General features: G+C 47.6%; 1 protein-coding gene across 10 annotated transcripts in view; it reads right to left on the bottom strand.

Annotated features, from left to right (window-relative positions):
- The window catches only part of IGF2BP2 (insulin like growth factor 2 mRNA binding protein 2), a 153,055-nt gene that overhangs the window by 4,419 nt on the left and 125,562 nt on the right, over positions 1–23,074 (bottom strand). For 6 of the 10 annotated variants that reach the window (XM_034661647.1, XM_034661651.1, XM_034661642.1 and 3 more), the window contains 7 exons: positions 21,110–21,232; positions 20,636–20,771; positions 18,131–18,259; positions 7,063–7,131; positions 6,036–6,152; positions 1,855–1,929; positions 347–478 (listed from right to left, as the gene is read on the bottom strand). In XM_034661647.1, coding sequence (XP_034517538.1) covers positions 347–478; positions 1,855–1,929; positions 6,036–6,152; positions 7,063–7,131; positions 18,131–18,259; positions 20,636–20,771; positions 21,110–21,232 — 781 coding nt within the window. The remainder of the gene's footprint in view (positions 1–346; positions 479–1,854; positions 1,930–6,035; positions 6,153–7,062; positions 7,132–18,130; positions 18,260–20,635; positions 20,772–21,109; positions 21,233–23,074) is intronic. The other 4 variants (XM_034661638.1, XM_034661623.1, XM_034661629.1 and 1 more) reach the window with 2 other exon arrangements.

Raw genomic sequence — 23,074 nt, 5'->3', positions numbered from 1 at the left:
TGCCTCTGAGTGTGACTTTAGAGAAGACTACAGTTGGCCAAGTGGGTATCCTCTGGATGGGATTCTGTTCCCTAGTGTTTCCTGCTGCTATGTGTGAGTTTAAAGGAGGCAGCAGGCAGCCTCCTGGTCTTTAGGGAGCTGGGATCTTCATTTTCCAGCATGTAGCTGAGATGTCGGATTTCTGGGTGCAGAACCTTAGCGTTTCTGGTGGCCTGGCTCAACACCCTGGATTTGGGGCCCTCAGCTCCGGAGTAAAGTCACTGAAGAGCCAAGCGTCTGAGGGAAGTCAGGTGAGGCTGGGGCAGGGAATCAGCCAGGAGATAAAGCCAGCTCGGAGCACACTTACGGTTTTGCCGCCCTTGCCAATCACCCGGCCCGCTGTAGAAGAGGGCACTCTGATGTGGGCTTCCAGCTTCACCTCTTCTTTGGGGTTAAAGAAGTTTTCTTCTTTCAGTTTCCCGAAGATCCGCCCCTGGGCCTGAGAGGGCAAGGCATGACTGGTGACTCTCGGCTGCCAGTCAGCCCACTTCACGGTGCTGCGGCCAGAACTGGCCAGCCCAGGCCTGGGGCATCCCCGGCCCCCAATTCCCCAGCGCCGGCATGGGGAAGCCGTGCGCCTGCGTCCCTCCCTCAGAGACCCGGCAGGGCACTGCTCTGGCCACACTGCAGGACCGCACAGGACCGCCACTGCTAGGAAGCTCTCAGTGTGGGGTCGGGGTGGTGGCGGCCGGCTCTGATTTCCATGGCCCTAACACGTACAAGCGTGCGGCTGAATGAACCGCTGCGGGGCGTTCTTCACGTCCTCCCCCTCCGGGGTAAGTTTAGACCCCGGGTCACTGAGGGATGGAGGTGAGGTGGTGACGGCTGTCTGCTGATGTCTTAACTCTGGAGCCAGTGCAGCTGCGAGGTTATGGGTTGTTGTTTTTTTTTTAAACTTTAAAAATTGAGATTTAACTTACAGAACCTAAAACTCATCATTTTAAAGGGTGCACTCCAGGAGGTTTGGGTGTATTCACAATGTTAGGCAACCGTCCCCACTGCCCAGGACACTTGCACCCCAGTCCCCCGAAGAGAAATGCCGCAGTAGCAGGCAGCCGCCGGCCTACTTTCTGTGTCTACGGATTTGCGTTTTCCGGACATTTCAGATAAAGAGACTCCTAGAGCACGTGGCCTTTTGTTTCTGCCTTCTTTCACTTCACGCAGTGCTTTCTAGGCTCATCCGCCCTGCGACATGCATCAGAAGTTTGCTTTTTATGGCTAACGTCCTCCCGAGTGGATATACCACGTTTTGTTTATCTGCTCACGAGTCCAAGGGTTACTGTTCTTAAATGTTTCCACATGTGTTCATGTTTCTTCTCAGATCTTAAATATTTTTAATGATAAGGACTATATTTTTATAAATATCCTTTTGACTTTCAGAAAAAACGTATAATTTTCCTAGGGGAGAGAAAAGGCAAAAACAAAATGCACCTCACCAAACTCCCAACAAAGTCCCGCTATGTCCCCTCACCCCCCCAGTTATGCCCCCAGAGCCAGCAGGGTGACTCAACGAGCCTGAGACACCTGTCCTCGAAACCACGGCTCAGGGGTCAGAGATACCCCAGAGCTGCTGTTTGAACGGGGCACTGAGAGACAATCTACTTTTCCATAAAAGAGAAGGGAAGGAGGGCTCCAAGCAGAAGGAACAGCCCGGAGGTAGGCAAGACAGGGTAAGTCTGAGACGAGTGAGCGGCAGCAGGAAGGGCAATGGAGGCTGGGCCTCCCAAAGAACAGTCTTGAACATGCCTCTGACGTGGCTGCTGCCTGCTTAAGGCCCTCAGCTACTGCAGGGCTGAGGTGACCCTTGGCACTGACCTTGAACTGGGCTTCAGGTGGGCCGGTGATGATGACCATCCTTTCACTGACGTCTGGGCCTTCTGCCGGGGCAATCTGCAGTTTACAAGCAAGAGCAAAATGCTGTGTTCCCCGGGCCCCTCTCTCGTCTGGGCACGCGGCACACATGCCCTAGCAAGGGGTTACAGGGCTTCTGCCTTTGCACCTGCTGCTTCCACTCTGGGTACCGAGCACGAGCCTCCTTTACTGAGCCAAGGGAGTCGAGTTCTAGGAGGAAGAGGGAGGTGTGGGCTCCACCACCGCACCCGGGCCCCAGAGGGGAGGCAGTCCACAGGGGCACTACTGGAGCCAGCGTGCACGACAGCGGCCCCACTTCTAACGCTCAGCTCACACAGGCAGTCGGCTGCTGGCGACAGTGGAGCTAGGGCACGGGGGTGGAGTGGGGGGCATAGGAACTGAGTGTGACAACTCCAAAGCAGGGGTGAGGACAACCTGGTCTGCTCTGCAAATCCCTCCCCTCCCCGGACTCCATTTCCTCATCTGTGTAATTGCGAGGTGAACCCTGGCAAGCTCCACGCCGCCTTTTGCTCTCACCATTTGTGAGTCTGGGTTCTCTTGTAACACAACTCAAGTGATGGCCCAGCCAAGCAACTTTTGTCAGATCCTCATTACAGATTCTTCTCTGCATAGCCTGCCTTATTCCAAAAACCATTAAGGTAGCTTTGAAGAGAAATACAGTGTAGCAAAACTGAAGTTCAAGTACAATGCGTGAAAAGTACACCAAACACTGAGAAACGAGCCAGGAGTGAGGTCAGCACACAAATGCATCTCATAAGGTCCCATACACCTGCCTCAGGGGGGCCGCAGACTCTGTTTTAAGCTTCCTAAGGGCAAAGTCAAAAAAAGAAACCTCATTTACAAGGTCACAGTGTTCCTAAAGCAAAAAAAAAAAAAAAAAAAAAAAAAAAAAAGCCAGTGGCTCAGGAGATGTTCGCAGCGGATGGAATTCACTCCCTGCTGTGCCTCGACCTCCACCTCCACCTCCGTCCAAGGCCGGTCCAAGGCCGGGCGCGGCCGTGCGGCTGCCACAGCTTTACAGTGACGGCGCGTCCAAGCTGTGCTCTGCCCTGGGCGCCGCGCTGCGATCGGAGCATCTTCAAAGCGGGCTCTGGCTCCGCCACTCCGCGGCATGAGGACGAACGTGAGGCGCAGGCCTCCAAGCCTGAGCTCCTTGGGAGGACTTGCTTTCGTGTGGGCGGACTCCTGCCAGCCTCCAACGGGCAGGGCTGCAGCCTCCACCGAAGCGATCACATGTCCCCAGGGGACCGGGGCTTCCGGCAGGCCACACACAGGCGGGCCCTCGAGAGCAGGGGCCAGAACACCTGCCTCTGCTTCTCAACCCTCAGTTGGTATTACGCCTGGTCCTTATCTCAAAGAGTGAATGAGAGAGACTGGAGCATGGACAGGGCGGGTCGCGGCTCTTACCCCCCAAATCCGGAAGGGCTGAAAGGCCAATTCAGGCTTCACGCTGACCGAATCCGTTCTGCCGTCGCTGTCCGCCTCCCAGTGACTCGTGGCTGCCTCGCTCAGATTCTGAAGCAAATACCCATCTCTCCACTGTCTGGTTCCCCCACCCAAACCTGAAGTCTCAGAGCTACTCGTGCGCTCCCGCAGTTCTGGAATGACAGTCTGCTGGCAAACTCCCTTGACAGCACCAGGAAGGAGCACCCCATCTTATGACTGAAGCAAATGGGACCCGGAGGTGAGGTGCCTGCCCAGATCTCAGGGTGAGCAGGGCCCGAAGCAAGGGTCAGCAGTTCCGTGTGGCATTCTGCAGCCAGCTGCCCAGATGCTCTGCAGGGCAGGGGAGCGATGAGAGCCCAGCTCCAAAGCATCTTGGGATGCATGTGCCTGGCCTCACCTCTGCCCACCTCCCTGCCAGCACTCAGCTCCCACGTAGTAGTGTCCCGCGCTCTCCCCGCCCTGGCAGCATCCGATGTGCCTCCGGGTGCGGCCCCCGAAGACTGGCAGAGCAGGCATGGAGGGTTCTTTAGCGGGAGATTATCCGTTTAGCTTTAGAAAAAATGCTTTCAGAGTCCTGTCGAAACTAACAAAAACCAGACTGATTTTTAAAAAGTAGGAAATTTCTCTTACAAAGCCTTGGCATCCCTGGTTTTCTCTGCCTCACTGCTATGGATGGGAGGTGGGGGTGGAAAGAAGGCTGCTGGAGAAGCGGGTTGTTGGCCCAGCATCAAGGACAACTGGGCCTGACCAGCCTGCAGAGCCCATTCTGCCCCCCTGGTCCCGCCCTGCTGTCTCTGCCCATCACAGAGGTCATGAGCTAAGTGACATACCGCCACTCAACCTTGCCGGGATACGGAAGGGTGCTGGGGAGGCTGTGGGGCGACGCCCAAGGGAGCGCGCTCTCTCCTTACCTCAAGGCCTGCTGGGCATGATTCTGTTATAGCGCTCAGGGTGCTGCGGTGGAAAAAAAACACTGGACCAGAAATTGGGGAGCTCCTGGCTGGCTCGGTCCTTAAGCGTCTGCCTTCATCTCAGGCTCAGGTCATGATCCCAGGGTCCTGGGATCAAGTTCCGCGTCAGGCTCCCTGCTCAGCGGGGAGCATGCTTCTCCCTCTCACGCTCCCTGGGCTTGTGTTCCCTCCCTCTCTTCAACCAGGGTTGAAGAATACTTCCCTGTGTTCCCTCTCTCACTGTAGAAACTGGGTCACCTGGTCACATTCTTCACCTTTGTGGCCTTCGACAGTGAAACTCTGGGCCCTGGCCCCTTATGGGCAACAGTAAATGGAGAGTTCCTGCCACAGCCAGCCCCAGTAGGCACTTAATGTCCTACAGGTCAGCACAATGGATGAGGTCACAGCGGGTCCTGCCACTGGTGTGCCTCAGGCTGGCTCCTGGGCCGAAGTCCCACTCTTCTCAAGGGACACAGGGAGGAGACGTGACGCCATAATCCCTCAAGCCCCCCGTGGTTGAAATCCTCTCGTTCTGCCTCCATGGTCTCTCAGGCCATAAGACCAGACACTGGGAAAGGTCCTGGGGGCAGCCAGCCCCATGGGCTTTCACACTGTACCTGTCCCGCCACGGCCGACCGTCTGTGGGCTGGGGTCCCGCCGGCAACAAGCATGCTGGCAGCAAAGGCCCCCCCAGGTTCTGCGCTGTGGGCCGCCCGCACCTCTGGGCTCCCAGCAGGTCTCTGCGCTTTGCAGGTAACAGAGGGCAAGTGCTTTACCCACAGAAAACCCTCTGAGGTCTCACTGCAGTCCTTGTCCCGCACCACTCAGAGTGTTTTGTTTTTGCCTTTTCTCCAGCACACTTGCTGTGGGAGAAATTCCAGCTCTTCTCGAGGAGAAAGTGCAAGCATTCTTTCTCTCCAAGTCATGAGACTTCTCGTTCGGAATTCCGGGTTGTCCCATGGTAGCAAATTACTTTACGTAACAACGGAAACTCTGTTTTCAAAAGTGTTTCATGAGGCTTGGGACGTGCTCAGCATTCTGCCTCTGAGTCAGAGCCGATAGCTGGGCTTGGAGCAGGACCAGGATCGAAGAATCCTTCCCTTTCAGCTCCTGAGACGTTTCTTCTCAGGGCGCTCGAGGGGGCAGGATGTGGGCATGGAACTGCCACCGCCAGGCCCGCACCCACGATCTTCCCAGAAATCAAGGGGCCTTCCTTCCTGAGCCAGTGTGTTCGGTCCCTGGGCTGCCTAGCGGGCTGTGTCCCCAGCTCCTGTTATCTACAGCGTTAGTGCCTTCCAAAGAGTGTTTCACGCAAACTTTTCTTGAGGGTCAAGGATTTGTGAAGCAGAGACTAATTAAAGCGTCAAAGCTCTGATAAGGGCAGAGTGTAAATGACGCATTGCTGGCGTCTGCCCCCTTGGCTCAGGAAAGCCCTCCGCCTGTCTTTGCTTGACGTTGTTGAGCAGAGGGCTGTAGTAGCCCAACAAGGACCAGGTTGGCTTAGGTGTTAATTTTTTTCTAACTTAGTTATTAGTAATAACTAATAATAAGAAAGGAATGGGAGAGGTAAAGAGGAGAGCTGATGGGATTAATCCTGGAGGCAAACTTGCCTGACCCTGTGGGCCCCCGTCCCTGGTGTCAGCGTTTCCCAGGAGCAGCAGAAGGAACAAGAGACATGGGGTGGGGGAGCTGGTGATGGAAGAGGGTGGCCGTGGAGAGCAGCTTTACCTTGATGGAGGCTCCAGCGAATCTGGCCAGCTGTTTAATGTGCGCCCCCTTCTTCCCAATGATGGCACCTACAGCCTGGGTTGGGATGAAGAGATTCACAATCTCCTGCTCTGGATACTGGAAGGGCGACACAAGACAAGACGTCATTCCCCCTGGGGCGGCTCCTTCAGGCACTCAGCAACTACTGAGCATCTCCCAGGAGCCACGTGCTGTGAAGGCCCCAGTGCCCAAGGAAATGGCCAACATGGCGCACGGGAGTCTCCTGCGGTCTAGGGCTCTGCGGGTGTGAGGCCTACGGAACAAACCCGAACACAGTGAACCTGAACGACAGTCGAAATGGAAAGTCCTCCTGAGCAGCTCGGAGTCTGGATACAGAAAGCTGTCTAATCACCGGTTTGTCACATACACGTGTGACCTGTACTGCTCCTGCGTCTTTATCCAAGAAATCAAGACCGTTATCAAATACAGCGGGCCCGAGGAGGGGGTCCTGAGGCACTTCGCTCGAAGGAACGCGAAGCCACTCAGCACCTGGTAGCCACAAACGGTGTTTTCACCAGAGCGGCATCGTGTTCAAAAGAAGATAACAAGCAAACCTGCCCTGATCAGGCCACGTGGTGACAGCCCAGAGAGACACGGGCCAGGCCACCAGCGGGCCTCACGCTAGGGGGCTGCGGGAATGCCATGACCCCTTCGTTAGACTTTGGACATTCTGTTCTTTAGCTCGACACCACTTCCTAATTTGAGCTGCTGGTCACCCACGGTACCAGTCTCCTGCGCCTACGGCCTGGCAAGCCTCCGCACGGCTGCTCAGCGCGACAGCAGCAGTGCTCTGAAGAACGCTGAGGGCACCTGCAAGCTGGGGTAGCTTGGGGTGCCCGTGGCCTGAGATGCGTCACTCCCCGCATGGCCGGGAAGCGCGGGGCCCGGCCCTCACACTGGGAACAGTCGCCGGTCAGTCGCCAGGGACTATGCCGCTCCTGCCACAGGAGGAGAGTGGCAGGTGGGGCTGGCCTGAGGGGACACTTACGGAGTGGTGATGCGGGAACGGGCCGAACTGGTGAGGGGGATACAAGCTGGAGAAGTATCCGGAGTGGGTCTGCAGCATGAAAGAAAGAGTCGGTCAGTCCGCGGTGCCCACAGGGACACCCCCCACGCTCAGGAAGGCGAGATTCCCACGCACGGCACGGGCTCTGTGCACCATCGCCTGGCCCTGCCGTCACGTCTGCACCCGGCCCTTGGCGGCTCAGACGTCTGCTGCGCTTTTCCCCCGGAGCACTGAATGCCAGGCTGAATGTGTGAGGGCTCCGCTGCGCCGGGTGCTAGGCCCCTAGGAACTTACCGCCGTGGGGGTGAGGGCGCACGCATGCTCCTTTAACCTGCCCTCCCTCGGACAGGCAGGCCCCGTGGCTGCTATTTTCTGGGAAGCCATGGACTGGGGACTGCAAGGCACAGAGAATGCGGGACGGTGTCTGGAGTTATGCATGGCCAGCAAATGTGCTCCTGGGAAGCCGGGTCCGTGAGCTCCCCCAGAGAATTTCGGAAGGAATGACGAGATTGAGAACGGAGGAATTGAGAAAGAGGTTGGGACAGGAGGGGGAAAAACGAGTGAATAAACAGCATCGTGCGTGCGTGTGGGGAAGGGCGGGGGGAACAGGAAGGTAGATGTGGACAGAAAACAACAGAGCTATTAGGAAAATAACATTTAAGAAGTAGCTGCTGCTTACTGAATACTACGGCTTACTAGGCACGGTGCTAGATACTTTCACAGACTCTTAATCCTCACAAGAGGCCTGCGAGACAGGAAGAGGTCTAATCTCATGTATTTGCATGGGCAGGATGCTGACAGAATCAGCATGGTCCGGTTACCTGTGCCCTACATAAGGTCACATAAACGCAGGCATGCCTAGTACAGGAAGGGAGGTCACCACGAAGCCAATGCCTGTGGGCCCGCCCTGCAGGATGACCTCCTAGGTTTCCGACGCTGGTCAGACACAGATGAGACTTCGCGTCAGGGGCCTAGCTTTAGTCTGAGGGCCCCTGAACAAATCTCATGGCGTTCTCAGTCTCCCAGATCTCCAGCTGCACTCTGAACTGGAGACTCACTAGGGACAAAATGAAACAGTCCCCCTTTCTGAGCCTGGAGAGTGGACTTCTGGCCTCGGGCGAAGAGGAGGTGTGGACACCGGGGGGGTTTCCCCCAGAGGTGCTCTAGGTGCCCAAAGTGCTCTCTGCTTACAGAAGGGAACCCCTGCTGTAGTGACAGCAAACCTTTGCTCTCCCGCCTTGGAAAGAGGCTGCAGTGACACCTCACACCCACAAGGGGGTGCGAGGAGACCAGATCCTCCTGGCACTCTCCACGTCCGACAGGAAGCGGCGTGAAGGCTTTCTAGGTCCTGCTTCTTCCGTGAAGAGTAGTCTGCGCCAGACCCTTCGCACAGGTCCCTGTCCTGAGGCATGGAGGGTGAGGGGAGAATTCCTGTGGCTTTCTGCTCAAAGCTCTGCCTGGGGAAAGGATGCTTCCCCTTGCAGAAGGCCTCAAAGCAGCAATGATTCTTTTGAATTGTTATTTGCCTTCTCTTCCCCAAATTCACATGAGACCAAGAGCAGCCTGGCCACAGTGTGGCTCCAGTCTGGGTTCAAATACTCCCAACATAAACACTGTATCAAATGTATCACCCACTGGGTCAGGGGAGAGAATTAGTTGTAAAAGGGTGAAAAGGACAAATTCCCCGCTCTTCTTTTATTCACGAGTTACTACAGCGGGAAGACTGTTGGGGGGAAGAACCCTAAACTCGGCAGCCAGAAGCTCATTTCTAGCGGCGGTGCTGGCTCTGTGCACAGCAGTTGGTTTTTGGAGTCAGACTAGTCACGAGACCGGAAACTGAATCACCAGCTCTGTACCAGTTGGAATAATTTATTCAACCGTTCTGAGCCTCAACCACAAATGGACTAAAATAATATCATCTAGACCTTCTAGAAATTAGATCTTCTAATATTGTTGCGAGGGTCCCTTGTTCATTCACTCATGAAAAAGGTCTCTGAGCACCTAACCACATACGAAGCACTGTTCTAGGTGTTGGGACACAGCTCTTAAGACAGAGGGGTCACTGCCACCATGGGACTGACGTTCTACGGGGGAAGCAGACAAGTGTTGTGAAAGAAGTGAACAGGACAACGTGCAGAAGGGAAGCAGCGGAGAGGGAAGGCAACCTTGGGAGGGTCCAGGAAGACTCCTGCAGGAGATGACCTCTGAGCTGGGACCCAAGGAGAGGACAGCACCGTATGCGAGGTACTGGGGAGGGAACATTCCAAGCAGGGCTCTTAGAGGTGCTGAGCTAGGAAAGGCTTTGGCCTTTTGAAAAACAGAAAAGAGACCAGTATGGTAAAAGCAGGTAGGAGTACAGCTGCAAACAATGGGGAGGTGGGCCGTCGGAGATCATGCAGGGCCCTCGTAGTCCTTGGTTCCGATGTGGATTAGACCCTAAGTACAATGGATGCCCTCGAAGAATGTTACATGGCATTCAGGGAGGTCACCGGAATGAAGACTCTATCGTATGGGCTGAAGGAGGAGTGTCAAATGAGCACTGACTTATAATGAAATATATGGCTTAGAGCACACTATTTCCCATCTTCCCAAGCTTAAATGGAGTCTACAATCTCAAATGCAAGGAGGCTTTCAAAACAGGCTTTGTCACAATGATCAGAGAAATTACCCACTGATGACTTGAATAAATGTTCTCTTTACTGGGAAAGCAGTTTGTAGGCATCTAATGAACCAAGGGCCCTGGGAGGGGGGAGGCTGATACAGGACCCCACCCCCACTTAGCAGTTGGCCTCACTGTCCCAGTTTGAGAATTCCCAGTTATTTTACAAAAGAGAAGCTACTTTATTTTTAAGTACTTGAGAAGCATTATGACGCTGGGGAGGGGGCGAGGGATGTCATAGCAAAGGTGACCTGTCAAGTGTGCCCCTGCCCCTTGCCAACAGAGGCAGCAAGGGGGCTTGCGGTCATTATTTCCCACTGGTTCATGCTACATTCTCAGTTTGAGGGAAATTGGTGTCTGCTTTTCCTCTCTGCGTGACTGTGCTGGGGTGTGAGCAGAGGCGTATATATCAAATGCATTGCAAAAATTAAAAAGGGAATTATAAATAGTTGGACCAGCTTTTCCTGGAAGAACTGCAGCATCCCTCATTCCAAGCTGCTGTGTGTGGCCATAATCATGATGCCAGATTTAAGTGAAACACCGAAGCATGAAGAAATCGGGGGGTAGGAAGATTGAGGGGTGGGAAATGGGTAATGGACAGGGCAGAGGTCAGGCGTACAAGTTATGTTCAAATATTAAAACAGCTTTAGTGTGAAGACAGACTGATGCCACATTGCAAAGACAGTGGATGCTCTCCCTAGGAGCCAGGGATGTGGCCATGGGCCTGGGGGGAGGGAGGAGACTTAGGGAGAGGGGTCAGTGTCATGCGCAGAACTCTCCAAGATTCAGAAGGTTCACCATCCTACCCCAGCTTGTCCAAGGGCTTCCCCACAACAGCTGCTTATCCACCTTTGTGTTCTCATGGGACAACCTCAGGAGCTGATGAAAACTAGAAATTATCAAGCCAGCAAGAGGCAGAGCCAAGATTTGAGCAGATTTGAGAGCGTCTGACTCTGCAGCCCAAGATCTCAACCACTACACCCAACGCTGCCCCCACCTGGAACATTCTGAATTCATGGGTTCAGGTGGGGCCCATGGCACAGGTTATGGGAAAACTCCCCTAAGGATTCTAATATGCCCTCTGTTGAGTTTACTGAAATATACGAACGGACAATTAAAATTCATTAGATATATATAGAGAATCAGCAACATGAAAGAGGGGAGCAAAGCTGAGTAAGGCAAACAAATGACCCAGTGAATTAATTCAAGAAAGAGGAAGAGATTTTTTTAAAAAAAAGTCTTTTTTTTTCTTTTTTAAGATTTTACTTATTTATTTGAGAGAGAGAGAGAATCAGAGAGAGCAAGTGCACAAGTAAGGGGAGCGAGAGAGGGAGAAGCAGAATCCCTGCTGAGCAGGGAGCCCCATGTGGGTCTGGATCCCAGCACCCTGGGATCATGACCTGAGCCGAAGGCAGACGCTTAACTGACTGAACCACCCAGGTGCCCTCTGATTTGATTTCTTAGTGAGATTCAAGATGACAGTTCATTCACATGTAAGTAACATGCTATGAGAAAAAAAACCAAGGAGAGACCTAAATTGATCTTGGAAAGAAAACACTCAACAGAGGCTGTATATAACAGCAGAAATGACACTCCTGCAAAGCCCATCAGTGCATTGGAAGATTAACCCATGCAGAACAAAAAGAAGGAAACAGACATGAGAACAGAGAAGATGTATGATCCATAAGGTGGGAGTTCCAGAAGGAGAAAATGAAGTGGAAGGAGGGGAAGTAATACTAACATTAAGTACAGAAGCAAAAGATTTTCCTGAACCAAAGAAAAACCTGAATCTTGGGATCGAAGGGCTGAGATTCAGATTTCTGAATTCCAAGGGGGAAGGCAAAATGACTTTTAAAAAAAGGCAAAAAAACTTAGAAGAAGAAAAAGCTATCTACAAAATAAGGAGAATCAGGCTGGTAGCACACGTCTCTGAAAAACAAAATACTGAAAGTACTGTTTTCAGAGTTCCAAAGGTAGTAGGACTCTAGAATCTCGAGACAGTTCAACTTCCATTCATGTGTGAGGGGAAAAGAAAGGCATTTTCAGATCTAGAAAGGTTTAGAAGTTATGCTACTTATGTACTATTCCTGGAAAAGGTTGTTTGAGGAAGTATTCTTGACAAACTAACAGAATAGCCCCAAATAACTCAAAAAATGAGAGCATATGGAGTGTAAGAAACGATCTGCAGGGGCGCCTGGGCGGCACAGCGGTTAAGCGTCTGCCTTCAGCTCAGGGCGTGATCCCGGCGTTATGGGATCGAGCCCCACATCGCTCCTCCAGTATGAGCCTGCTCCTTCCTCTCCCACTGCCCCTGCTTCTGTTCCCTCTCTCACTGGCTTGTCTCTATCTCTGTCAAATAAATAAATAAATAAAATCTTTAAAAAAAAAAAAAAAAAAGAAACGATCTGCAGTGAGTGAAGTAACCAGTTATAGTTTAGTTAATTCTAAACTATAGATTATGAGACTGTGTATTCATTAAGAAAGAAAGCTTAATAATTTGGAATAAAATTCCAGGTTATTTCTAGATTGAACTGACCAAACACACTAAACAAACTTTGTTACAATAAAGAATTTGACAAAACCATAATCACAGTGGGAGAACAGCAAACTTCTCCCATCATGTAATAAATCATACGGATAAAAATAATTATATAGAGGATATGAGCCGCCAATGAGAAGCTTGCTTTTATAGCTATAAACACAACTCTGAGCCCATCAGAGAAGGTACATCTTTCCAAATGCCCAATTCAAAAACTGATCATGTGTGAGTAAGGCCACAAAAATCAGAAATGCTCTGATAAGGCTGTCTGACTACAAAAGTATAAGAAACAGTTGCAGGATAACAAAAAAGAAACTGTTAACTACTTAGAAGTTTAAAATAGACAAAGCCCTAGCAAATTTGATTAAGAAAACAGGTAGGGGCCCCTGGCCGGCTCAGTCCCTAGAACACAAGACTCTGGATCTTGAGGTCGTGAGTTCAAGCCCCATGCTGGGGGTAGTGTTTACTTAAAAAAAAAAACAACAACAACTTAGAAAAGAAAAAAAGAAAACAGAAATATACGGTGCTAGGGATTACAAGAGAGTAATACACAAGTCTGGGGATTTAAAAGGCCAATAGTCCACTCTACAAGTTACACCAACATATACGAAAATTAGATGAAATGAATACTTTGACAGGAAAATAAAAATCAACACAACTAAGTCAAAAACTTATAAGAAACTGAAAAGTTTATAAATGAAACAGACAAACAAAAGGTGGTAGGCCCAGATGTTTTATGGCTAGGTCTTATCAAATCTTCAAGAAATAGAAAACTCCTACATATTCTTTAATTTTCCCAAGCATATTAAAAGTTGGTCATCTTTCCAATTCATTCTTTGAGAAAAAAATAACCAGGCTGTTGAAGAGAGTATAAAACTACAGTAATTACAGTGTAGACAAAGAGATGACTGGAACAGAGTCAGGAAGATGACTGAGTGGGAATTTAGTGTATGACAAAGCTAGAATTTCAAGCTGAGCGATAAAATGGTGCATCACTCAAAAAATGATTTTGGGAAATGTGGCTATCCATTTGGAAAGAAAATAAAGTTAGATCCTTTCATCAAAGTATAAATCAAGATAAATTCCCTATAGATTACAGATACAAATACAAATAATAGTCCTCAAAAGCCAACAAGAAAACATGGGAGAATATTTTTACAGTCTTGGATGGGAGATTTTTTCTTTAGCATGACATCAAAGGCCAGAATCCACACAAACACCACTGATTTAACTACCTTACCTCTTAAAATTTCTACATGAATTCTGGTGAAGGGAAATCTGTGAGAATTTAAATTGCATATACCCTTTGATACAGTAAGTCCAGTCTTAGAGAATTTACTTTTAGATATACTCACACATTTGTGCAAAGACGTATGAAGAATATTCGTTTTGACACTATGTGTAGTAGAGAAAATGTAGGAACAATACAAATATCTAAAAATAGTGTGGTTAGAAAAATTACAGTAAATTCATACAATGGAACACTGTGTAGCTATTAAAGAAAATTAAGTCTAGGTATGAAAACATGCCAGTAATTAAAAACAAACAAAAAAACAAACCAAAAGCCTTGTCATTCTGTATAACCTGATTACCTTTATAGTTCTGAATAATATGATTGTATATATGCTGAGAAAACATTTCTAAAAAGTGTAAACATAAAGGTGCTATACTCTGGGGAGTGGTTGTTGGGTAAACTTTGGGTAAAATAAGGCAGGCCAAGGGAAATATTTACATTTTACTTCATAGAATTTGTTCCAAATCTATCTATTTTAAATCATTATGGCACAAGACACCATGATTAAGGCAAAGAGAAATGACAAGCTGGTAGAAAATATGTACAACAGGACAAATAGATAATAGCCTTAATATGTAGTCAGCTGTTACAAATCATTAACAAAAAGATGGAAAGTAAAGGTGATGACCATAGCAGCTGTGTTTCCATAGAAATTATTATGGGCAGGTTTTAACTTATTTAATAACCCTTACAACAACCCCATGATGATTACTACCCCCATCTTATAGACCAGGGACATCGAGATGCAAAGAGGTTAAGTCACCCGCCCAAGGTTAAAAGTAGCAAGTTAGAGTACAGAGATGCAGATGCAGGCGGTCTGGCTCCGAAACCTGCCCTGTGCTTCAAAAGGCTGATGGGCAAAGGATACAGAAAGTCAGTTCATTAGAGGGGGAAATGGCCCATCAGAACTGCTGAGTCTCTAATAACAAATATATATTTTAAAGTATCAGATTGTAAGGAATCATTACATGAGTAATAAGAGTATGGGAGAAAAAGTCCCTCTATCACACACTGGTGGGAAGGAAAAGTAAGCATAACCTCCATGTATCAACATTTATATATTTTATAATTATATATTTTGTATAAAGTTTATACAATTCTTAGGCTCAGAAATTCTATTTCAAGGAATTTATCCCGAAAAACTAAGTGGGTAAAAGAGCCAAGATGTATATACAAGGATTTCCACAGCAGAGTGAAAAATCTGAATATGAATATATATATATAAATTATATATACACACACACCCATATACATGCAAACACTGGTTATTTCTATACTGAGAAAAAACTTGCACTTTCTACATTTCTGTATTATTTGCTTCTTAAATACTATGCACATATTACTTTTATTAACCAGAAAGTAAGTTTTCAAACATACACATATGCTTCCAAAATTTCAGAGGTCAGAGACCAACCCTGGCATGAGTAAGCCAGCTATGAGATGGTACAGAGACTTCCTGACCTTTGGACGCCAAGAGCAAAAGCGCTAGTTCTGTGATACATAAAAGCAAAGAAATACCCTAGAGGTTCCTGGAAATCTGAAAGCCTACGTGACAGGAAAACAATGTAATAAAAATTTTTTTTTAAGATTTTATTTATTTATTTGACAGAGAGAGCACACAAGTAGGAGGGGAGCAGAGGCAGAGGGAGAAGCAGGCTCCTCGCTGATCAGGGAGCCCGATGTGGGGATCCCAGGACCCTGGGATCATGACCGGAGCTGAAGGCAGATGCTTAACTGACTGAGCCACCAGGCGCCCCCAGTGTAAGTATTTAAAACATGTCCACCACTCCCACCCTACCCTGTCCTTCTCAGACTCTGCAAGTGTGGCTTTGGCGGCCTGTCCTAGGTCCTGCTCAGGTAGGTAGTGATGGCCACCTCCATGCCCTGGCCTGCATGTCCGCAGCTGCCCCCAGGGAGCCATATTGTCGCAGAGAGTTGGGGCAACTATGTGCTCTGGATTAGAACCTAATCTTGTAGTACATGGCGTTTAGCTTTATAGAGAAAGTAAAATCTGGTATGCCTGGGTGGCTCAGTCGGTTAAGCGTCTGCCTTCGGCTCAGGTCATGATCCCAGGGTCCTGGGAGAGCCCCACATCGGGCTCCCTGCTCAGCGGTGAGCCTGCTTCTCCCTCTGCCTGCTCTGCCTGCCGCTCCCCCTGCTTGGGCTCTCTCTCTCTCTCTCTCTGACAAATAAATAAATAAATAAATAAATAAATTTAAGAAATCTTTAAAAAAAAAAAAGTAAAATCTATTTGATGAAGAACAGGAACTACGTGTTTTAGTAAAATGGTTGTAGTAAAGTTCTCAGATGAAAGGAAGCTTTCCAACTGGCAAAACTTATTTTCAAGTTTAGAAAATATTCTGCTGGGGCGCCTGGGTGGCTCAGTCATTAAGTGTCTGCCTTTGGCTTAGGTCATGATCCCAGGGTTCTGGGATTGAGCCCCGCATCGGGCGCCCTGCTCCGCTGGGAGCCTGCTTCTTCCTCTCCCACTCCCCCTGCTTGTGTTCCCTCTCTCGCTGGGTGTCTCTCTCTGTCAAATAAATAAATAAAACCTTAAAAAAAAGAAAAAAAAAGAAAATACTTGTTATCACACGATTGCTTCTCCCTTGGTTCAGTACAGGGGTCTGTGAACTGTTTCTTATTTTAGACTTTGCAGGTCACAGGGTTCCTATTGCCCCTATTCAACTCTCCATCATAGCAAAAAAGTAAACAATATATAACCAAAGGTCATGGCTGTGTTCCAATCAATTTTTTTTTTTAAGATTTACTGAGGGATGCCTGGGTGGCTCAGTTGGTTAAGTGTCTTCCTTCAGCTCAGGTCATGATGCCAGAGTCCTGAAATCAAGCCCCGCATCGGGGCTCCCTGTCCAGAGTTGGGCCTACTTCTCCCTCTGCCCCTCCCCACTGCTCGTGTGTGCTCTACCTGAAATAAATAAAATCTTAAAAAAAAAAAGTTTACTCATTTATTGTTTAGAGAGAGAAGGAGGGAGAGTTTGTGACCAGGGGTAAGGACAGAGGGAAAGAATCTTCAAGCAGACACCCTGCTGAGCAGGGCTTGCTCTCATGACCCTGAGATCATGACCTGAGCCAAAACCAAGAGTTGGGTGCTTAACCAAGTGAGCCATCCAGATGCCCCCCCAATAAAATTTACAAAAATAAGTGGTAGGTGAGCCTGGCCCCTGAGCCAAATCTTAAAATAGGGGTTTGCTGACCCCCCGATCTCAGATTACCAGTATTAGAAGTGGCCTGCTTTATCATACTTTTCCCCCCACCCTTTATGTTTATCTCCACTCCGGTTCTGAGGTTATGTTCTATAGGCAGTAGATACAGACTTTCTCCTAAGAAATGAGAGGTGTGTCAGCACCACTGAAGTGGACCAGCCCTGGTCATTCTCAAATCTCACAGGGAAGACACGGGGATGTACACCTCTCAGAGCTGTCCCTGCCCCATGCAGCAGCCACATGCCTGTGACGGCTGCCACGATCCCTCCTGTCACAGCCCAGCTCCCTCTGACCTGGCCCCCACCCCCACACACATGGCCCAATACTGGGCCCTATCCTTTAGTTTAAGAGAAAATGGATATAACTCCAAGGAAATGGTATAAAGGTTTAGAAAGGACTCAGAAGGTCTGTATATAAACAAGACTGCAGAATGGGCATATTCTTGTGACCAAAAACGTGGGTGCCAGTTCACGTCTGTACTGCTGGCAGAAGAGCATCGTGGCTTCACCCTGTCTCTCTACAGATAACCCAAAGAGCTGCTAGGAATTCTCACACTGCAGTGCCTCCACCAGAGACCACCTCCCAAAAGAAAGGAGCGTTCGCTAACGTAGTGGTCATCAACCTAATTTCTCCCATTAAAAAGTATAAACATAGGAGGAAAGAAAGTTTGCTTTAACAGCAGCAATATGTATAGAAAAGAATCAGGAGTGAAAAAAAATAAGCTGTCAAGTATCCTGAACCCAAATTTGACAATGAATTGATCTATAATGCTTATAAATGGAAGCAACAATTAGAAAACTCAAAACATTCACATTTCCCTTTTTATTAATTATGACTCAGACAATAAATACTTATTGAGAACCTACTAAATGCCAGGCATTGTGCTAAGTGTTTAGAAACACACATTGTGTATTATTTTCTTTTAAAAACTGCCTATTAATAAAATCTGATGCATCTGAGTTGTAGAAACAGGTGAGAAATATTTTCGAGTTATCCAGGTGCCCTATTAATAAATGAAAACTAATGAAGATTCTGATCTGAGCTAACAAATCCTTTTTTATAATAAAGAGGCTTCTAGTTAGTGAATTTGCTAGCACTGCAGTTCCTTTCCTAGATATGACACATACTGTGCTCGAGAGCACAGATTTAGAGGATGGTTTAATAATATTTATCTGTCCATTAGGAAGAAGTCCTAAGACATGTTGGCTTTATCCTACCATCCCTTATGATTATGGCCTCCAAATTAAAGCTTTAGCTGTGATTCAACATAGCAGAGTAATGCTGCTGCCTGGGGGTGCCCAGAGCATGAGCAAACCTCTGGATGCTGAGCTACTTACAGCGAAAGGGTGGTAAGGGGGAGCGGGGGGAGCTCCTCGGGGCCCTGCTGGTGGAGGCAGCACGGACAGTCCTGTTGAAAAGATGCCAAGTGCGCTGAGGTTCAACCCCGGGATCAGATTGGCTTGTTGCTGGGAACAGAAATGGAGAAAAAGATGAGGGGAGGAGACCAGAGAGGCCCAGCTTGCCTGGGTCAACCTCCATCTCTTGGCTGGTCGGCATCAGTGCCTCCCATCAGCTCTGCCCTGGCCTCGTGGGCCACCCTGCTGCCGGCTGGGCCCTCCAAACCTCAAGCTGACCGTGGCATTCCTTCGCAGCTTCTCCGAGAGTGTCTATGCATCATAACACAGCCACCCAGGCTCCTCTGGGGGACCCAGGCCACCACACCCTCTCTCCTGCTCACCCCTCATCCCCACCCTGCCCAGTCCTGCTCCCCTCTCGCCGCTGGGCCCCTGCACACGTTATCCATCACATAAGGAATGTGCTTCTCCTCCCCCCCTCCCCTGGCTGGGTCCTGCGGGTTTCGCCTGAGCTTGGATGTCCCCTCAGCCAGGAGACCTTCTCTCACCCCAAAGGTCTCTGTGCCAGTGCCCTTTCTATGCGCTCCCACCAACGTGCCTGTGTTTCCTTCAAACACTATGTGAAGCGTCATCGCACGGTATTTGCATCACCTGAGTGGTTGCCTCTTCCCTTTTAGACCATAATTTCCTTGTGGACGGAGACTGTGTTACTCAGTGTCGTGTGTTCAGTGCCTGGTACATAGTAAGTACTCAATAAGTACTTGTGGAATGAATATGCTTAAAACATATTAACAGGTTTTTCCAACTCTATCCAGAGAAAGATGAGACCTTTCACTAGGATACCACACATGTAAACTCTATTCTCCAGGTTCAGGATGGTTCACAACTTCGAATTTTTCACCAGTTGGTTGCCAGTGTTGCGATCTTCTCACTTGCTTGATCATTTCCCATTTAGACACGGGGATGCTCACCTAGGCTGCGGGAGTCTGAACTTCACAGCCTTTTGGAGGCAGAGGGATGTTGTCACCTGGCCTGTGTCCTCCCTGCTCCTACCTTTGTGTCTCCCTGAACACTAAGCAGCTCTCTAACATTTTCTGTTATCTTATCTGTGACTAGAGTCACCCATTATCTTACCCTCTCTTAGGATGTTTGGAGTAGGAGAGCTGGGATCTTTTACCTTGACCTCATCTGAGAGCTAAGATCCAGTAATTTTCTTATTCACCTGTCAACACATGACTTTGGTGTAGACACGGATCAGTCTAAGTGGTATGCTCAAGTTGAGGTACGTGGAACGCGCAGACCCTTCTGTAGCTTTTCTGAGTATTCACAGAAGAGATGCTTATTGTATGATGTCAAGAGCCCGAAAGAAGAAAATGAGATCATCTGAGGATATTTCCCAGACAAATACACACAAACAGGGAGGTGACAACGTGTTCTCGTACTGTTCCACAGTTCTCACGTGATGTGGGCTGCTAGCGGGGGCGGGGCTGGGGCCAGGGGGGGTAGTGTTGTGACCTGAGGAGGAGGGTCCTTAGAAAGAGCGGCACTGAGGCACTGGGTTTACCCTACAGAGCTCTTGGTCAACATTTACTCCTCTGTGAAATATTACCAGGTCTGGGATTTGCTTCAAAGTCATTCAAGGAGGGTGGGAAAGCAGATGGGGGTCCAGATGAAACAAAACAGGCCATGAGCTGATAACTGTTCACATCGGATTATAGGCATATGAGGACTTATTGCAGTAGCCTTTCCTCTTTTATGTTAGAAAATAATTATAATGAAAAAATGAAAAAAATTACTCCTCTGAGTGGAGCTTAGACTTTGTTGATAGACAAATGTTTTTAAGATTTCTGAATGTCAGACTGGTGTCTCCCCATTATAAAGTGAGAATTAGTTATCAGTAATAGGAAGGACATGCCCAAACCTGGACGTCTGCTGGCCACATCAATGAGAGCCGAGGTGCTGGACAACATTTATTGGGTGGATGTGCAGATCAGTAAGGGACGAAAATCAGAGTTTAATTTTAAAGTATGTATTTTTAAATTTAAAAAGTAACAGGACAACATATAGAAAGTTTGTAAAGTAGAAAAAAAATCCCACTTTCCTAGAGTACCAGCTGTTTTTATTTTTGTATGCAGCCTTCCAGTCATTTTGCTCCATAATATTTTACATAACAGTAAGCTGAGTTAAATACACTTCTATGTGCTCTTTTCTTAATGAATGTTATATCATAAGCAATTCTTCATTTTATAATCTTCAAAATTACGATTTTAATAATTTCATACTATTTTGTCCAGTGCATTTATCACAATCCACTAGTTGGTTTCTTGCTTGTTTCAATGCTCTTGCCCCAAGAAGGCAGGAATAACTCTGCATATCTATTCTAAGGCACTTCCTCACTAGCTGAATGACAACTATTCTTAGAGAGGCTTGTGTCCTGCCTGAAAACACATGTGAAAACCAGTAGAGAAGAAAGCATTCGGCACTTACATTAACAGCCAGCATATCATTTTCAAAGGCCTCACGGAGCTTCTTCATAATCTCTACCTCTGCATTGGCACAGGCCTCGACTGTGCCCTTCACAGTGATGGTTCTTTCAGGGTTGTATATGCTCAAATCCTGCAAGCTGGCCACCGGGAAAAAAGAGAGATTTCCTTTTTTCAAAAGGAAAAATAAAATCCCAGAAGGGTCACAAACAACTCATGGTGGAGGATTCCATCACCACACACTGTGGTATCAAATACTTGCCATCTTATCTCAAATCTTAGAGGTGACTTAGCTCATATCCATAGTAGAAAATGTCTGACTGGTGACTATTTATGCATTTGTTTTGACGGTGTTGGAGAGAATTACATGACTTATGATTATACTCCCATTTTAAGGAAAGGCAGAAGAAGGAGTTGGGCATATCAAAGTGCTCAAGTTCTCCATTTTGGGCACAATTAAACTGAATGGGTGGCTTACGATGAGATTGTTATCTTGGTCCCCGTCTCATGTTCAATTTTCTTCAAATTTCTGCCTTCTTTTCCAATCAGTCTTCCAACTAAGCCATTGTGGGCCAAGATTTTCAGAGGAATCTCTTCAGCTCTAAAAGAGACAAACAACGATTTAACACTTAAGGTGGACACACTGGTTGCCTCCTAAGAGCTACTGAACCATTCTTCCCCCTTCACAAACAGAAGTCATTTTGTTCAGGTACCAAGTGGTGATGGGCTTTAGGTGAGGCTGGTTTCCTCACCAATCCCAGTGCATGCATTCTGATTAACATAAGCCAAACCATGGTAATTATATTTCCTTGTTCAGACAGACTGGAAGTGGGTCCATGAGGCAAATCTGGCCCAAAGAAGTATGAGAAGTTGGTTGTATGACTTTAGGAAGGTTTTTCTTGCTCTTAAAAAAGACAAGGGAGAATATCAGCCAGATGGCAGACTAGGACATTACAGGCCTTCCTAACACCACAGAGACACCAAGTTCTGTGAGAACTCCAGAGCTCAGCTGAGAAGCTACAGTGTCCTGGCCATTGTAAACTAAGAAAAGACTCCAATAAAGGGGTGGGTAAATTTGCAGCATTCCGTGTGGCTACATAAGCTTCTTCCCTTATGCAGCATAGCGAGGAGCAAATGAGAGGAAATCTCCCATACCAGGGATCCTCCCATGGGATGCAAACAAAAGACTGGACCGTACATCCAACATCCTGGCTTATCTGGGAGCCACCTAAGAGACTGGTTTCTGTCTTGCCTCACTTGGAGCACTGATGAGACTGGTGCCAGAGCTTTGGAAGCTGTTGAAAAAGGAGGTGAGCAGTATGTTAGAGCTATAGTTCCACAGTCAGAAAGTAGGGGGACAAAGAGATCAGAAAAGGTTTGAGAGGCCCTAATACCTCCAGTGTGGCTGATAAGTGAAGGAAGGTCTTCCCCGGAATGAAGACAGTACACAAAAAGTAAGAGATGGGTATTTTTCCAAATGTCCCAATCCTAGCAAAACATTAAAAGACATACAAAGAAACAGGGAAATATGGCCTAATCAAAGGATAAAAATATAACTCCAGAAATCAACCCTAAAAAAATGTGTATCTATGAGCTACCTGACAAAGAATTTACAATAATTGTCACAAAGACACTCAATGAACTAAAAGGGAACACAGACACACAACTAAACAAAATCAGGAAAACTATGCATGAACAAAATGGAAATATCAACAAAGAGAGAAACTATAAAAAACAAATAATGGAACTAAAAAATATAATAACCGAACCAAAAAAAAAAATCATTAAAGAGGTTCAACGGCAGACTTGACAGGCAGAAGAAAGAATGAGCAAACTTGAAGATTGGTCATTTGAAATCATCAAGTCAAAGTAGAAAAAAAGAATGAAATAAGTCTCCACAAAGTACAAAGAAACGCTAAGGAACTTAGGGGCCAGGATCAAATGAGCCAATACACTCATGTGAATCCCAGAAGGAAGGAAGAGAGAGGGTAGAGAGCTCATTTGAAGAAATAATGGCAGAAAACTTTCCAAATCTCAGGAAAGAAATGGACATGTAGATTCAAGAAGCTCAAAGAACTCCAGCTGGGACAAAACCAAAGAGAACGACATTGTGACACATTATAAGCCAATTTTCCAAAGTCAAAGACAAAGAAAGATTCTTGAAAGCAGCAAAAGAAAAGTGATTATTCACATTAAAGGGAGTTTCCATAAGATTTCTCCACAGAAACTTTGCAGGCCTAAATGGAGTAGGATGATATGTTGAAAAGGCTTGAAAGAAAAACACATCAACCGACAGAACTGTCCTGCAAAAATGAGGGAGAAATTAAGACTCTCCTAGTTAAACAAAAGCTAAGGCAGTTCATTATTATTACTAGACTTACTCTACAAGAAATGCTAAGAGGAGTCCTTTAATGGAAATGAAAGGCCAGTGAGCAGCAACACA

Source organism: Ailuropoda melanoleuca, chromosome 1 (assembly GCF_002007445.2).
Source record: "Ailuropoda melanoleuca isolate Jingjing chromosome 1, ASM200744v2, whole genome shotgun sequence".
NCBI lineage: Eukaryota > Metazoa > Chordata > Mammalia > Carnivora > Ursidae > Ailuropoda > Ailuropoda melanoleuca.
The sequence above is the reverse complement of the archived record's forward strand: the minus strand, read 5'-3'. Positions and strand labels throughout refer to the sequence as shown.